This window comes from Apium graveolens, chromosome 7 (assembly GCF_009905375.1).
Source record: "Apium graveolens cultivar Ventura chromosome 7, ASM990537v1, whole genome shotgun sequence".
Lineage (NCBI taxonomy): Eukaryota > Viridiplantae > Streptophyta > Magnoliopsida > Apiales > Apiaceae > Apium > Apium graveolens.
In genome coordinates, this window is record NC_133653.1 from 17,914,532 (window position 1) to 17,917,083 (window position 2,552).

General features: G+C 30.5%; 1 protein-coding gene across 1 annotated transcript; it reads left to right on the forward strand.

Moving 5' to 3' along the window:
• LOC141673332 (palmitoyl-[acyl-carrier-protein] 4-desaturase, chloroplastic-like) lies at positions 1 to 327 on the forward strand. The gene has a single exon (XM_074480067.1). It carries the CDS (start codon positions 1 to 3, stop codon positions 325 to 327), a length of 327 nt encoding a protein of 108 aa, XP_074336168.1.
• The last annotated feature ends 2,225 nt before the right edge of the window (positions 328 to 2,552 follow it).

The following is a 2,552-nucleotide window of genomic DNA, read 5'->3' on the forward strand; positions in this document are numbered from 1 at the left end:
ATGATGAGGAAGAAAATACAAATGCCAGGGCACTTTATGTTCGATGGTTCTGACAATCTTCTTTTCAGAAACTTTACAGCAGCTGCAAGCAGAATTGGGGTCTACACTGCAGGGGATTATTGTGAGGTACTGGAGTTTCTTGTGGATAAATGGAAAATTGAGAGGCTTGCAGGGCTGTCAGATGAAGGACGAAAGGCTCAAGAATATGTTTGTAAATTTGCTCAAAGGATAAGGAAAATTGGAGAAATAATTAAGTGGAAGAAGGAAAAGAAAGCTGCGGTGCCTGTTTCTTTCAGTTGGATTTCTAATCGTGAACTGATGATTTAAGTCCCCGGGATGAATAAAGTACCAAAATTACGATAAATAAAATTACAATAAAGTACCATAATTACAGTAATGACTAATGATACAGTATTGGGATTATGTTGTGATTCAGTTATTATATATGTTCATCAATTTGGTCTTCCTTTCCTGGTCTTAACACAATTTTTTTTTTTTTTGAATTTTAAGTATTTTTATCTAGCGTTACTCTAATCAAACGGAAACTTGTCAATTCACGTATTTTAATTCTAATGAATTTAGATTTTTGAAATAAAATTTACTATATATATTTTTAATTAAATCAGATGAAATTACTGTAAAATTTAAAATAAATTATAATTTTTTTAAAATTTCGATATATTATTTAAAATACTTGAATTCACGGCTTTTCTTTTGGGTGTATAAAATATATTATTTAATTTATTGATAGGTATTCATATATACATATTTGATGTTTATATTATTTTAGTCATCAAAATTATAAAAAGAACAGTGAATGAAATAATATATGACTGGCACTTTAGTGATTAATTCTGTATGTAACCCTAATTTATTTTGTTCGTAACACTTTTTCAATAAATTAGTGAACTAAGTTTAGACATAGATATGGTTCTAAAAATTTCCATTTGATGAATTAATTTCTGACTAACTTACCAGTGCTAATCTATATAAAAGATGTACATCAAAACTTTTGTTGATCGTCTCTTCATAATTTGCTCATTCAATACATAATCATCACATAATTCATATCGAAATGATGGTAATGGTAAAAATATATTAAAATTAACATTTATATAATATGAAATAATAAGAATGAGCGTGCATTCCAATGCATGTAGTAGTATGATAGATAATTATAGATAACAAGGTCAATTTGATAGTAAAAATGAATAAATATAATTTTTTTAGGATAAATATACAATAATTTATAATTAAATAATAAAATAAATATAGCTAATTAAATATAGCTAACTTTTCCACCCATCAATCTTTTTAATCAAAATTTTTGATTCATTAACTAATCTTAAATACGTGTCTTCACAGATTATTCGATTTCCAATTTTTATGCATGTTGCACTAGCCATTAAGCCTAGACATGTTGAAAACATCCAAAACCTTAAATTCAATCTTATCTATCGAGAATAAAGCCTGATCCAAAAAAAAATATGGTCTGATTTGACCAGGCCAACAATCTTCGAACAAGCCTCATGTTAAAAGGTCCTTAAATTCGATATGTTTTGACGCTCAACTAGGAATAGTACTTGAAATGAACAAATCTTTGAGCATTCATTCGTTGGTACCTAGGCAAGGGAAAGTTTACTTAACCATTTGGATTGGTATCTAGAATGGTGTTTAGCTTCTTGGCAGCAGTTTGGTTAGTCTAGGAGGAATAATTTTAGTTTTGTAAATTTAGTATTAAATTGTTGTTATAGGCAAGTCTACAATTATTTAGGTAGCCGTAGTTTAAGGTTTTGTTTATTTTTCATCTTCATTTTTGTGTTAAATTTTTCACAAATATTTTTACAAGGATGATATCAAATTCTCTTAACTAAAAAGGTGTCAAGCTTGCGAATAAATGATGACCTTATATTTCGACATCACATCGCGGAAAAACTGTATTGACCGCAATTATATCTTAATTGGCTACTTCCATAACCGAGGCTCGACCTAACGGTTGGGTCTTAAGTTGCAATCTATCAAACAACTCATGTAAATGATAGACTTCGTAGCTTCGGGATTACCTAAAACTTTAGATTCTACAAAATTCACAAGGAGCGTGCATGTGACCATTTAAGCATCCTGAACAACGTCCTTAATTGACATGTTAAAGGTTATGGCCTTGGGTTGTACTCGTGAAACTGGGGTGGTTGAGTGATTGAAAGAACATTTATGGGCGTAGTTGATTCCTTGCGATATCTAGATATATGACCCTGTTTACCATACTTATAACAAGTTGTTCTTGGAGTTCCACTTGCACTAGTACACTCGACAACATTATAACCCTTCCTGTTGTATTTAAAACGCGTAATGTTAAACTTATTACACACCTCTAGACGTCCAAAGATCTTGCACTTTAATAATGGAGGTCTAATGGTCTTCTTGGCTAATTGAAAGTTAAGAAACAGTTACCATGTCCACCATTTTGGAGCCTAAATCTTTGAAATCCATTTTTTTCAGTCTGAATGTCCAACCTTTTCTTAAACTTGTTTCTTAAATGTCCACCGCGATGA

Coding starts and splice junctions, on each gene's coding strand:
- LOC141673332 (XM_074480067.1), top strand. CDS start 1: ATGATGAGGAAGAAAATACAAATGCCAGGGCACTTTATGTTCGATGGT.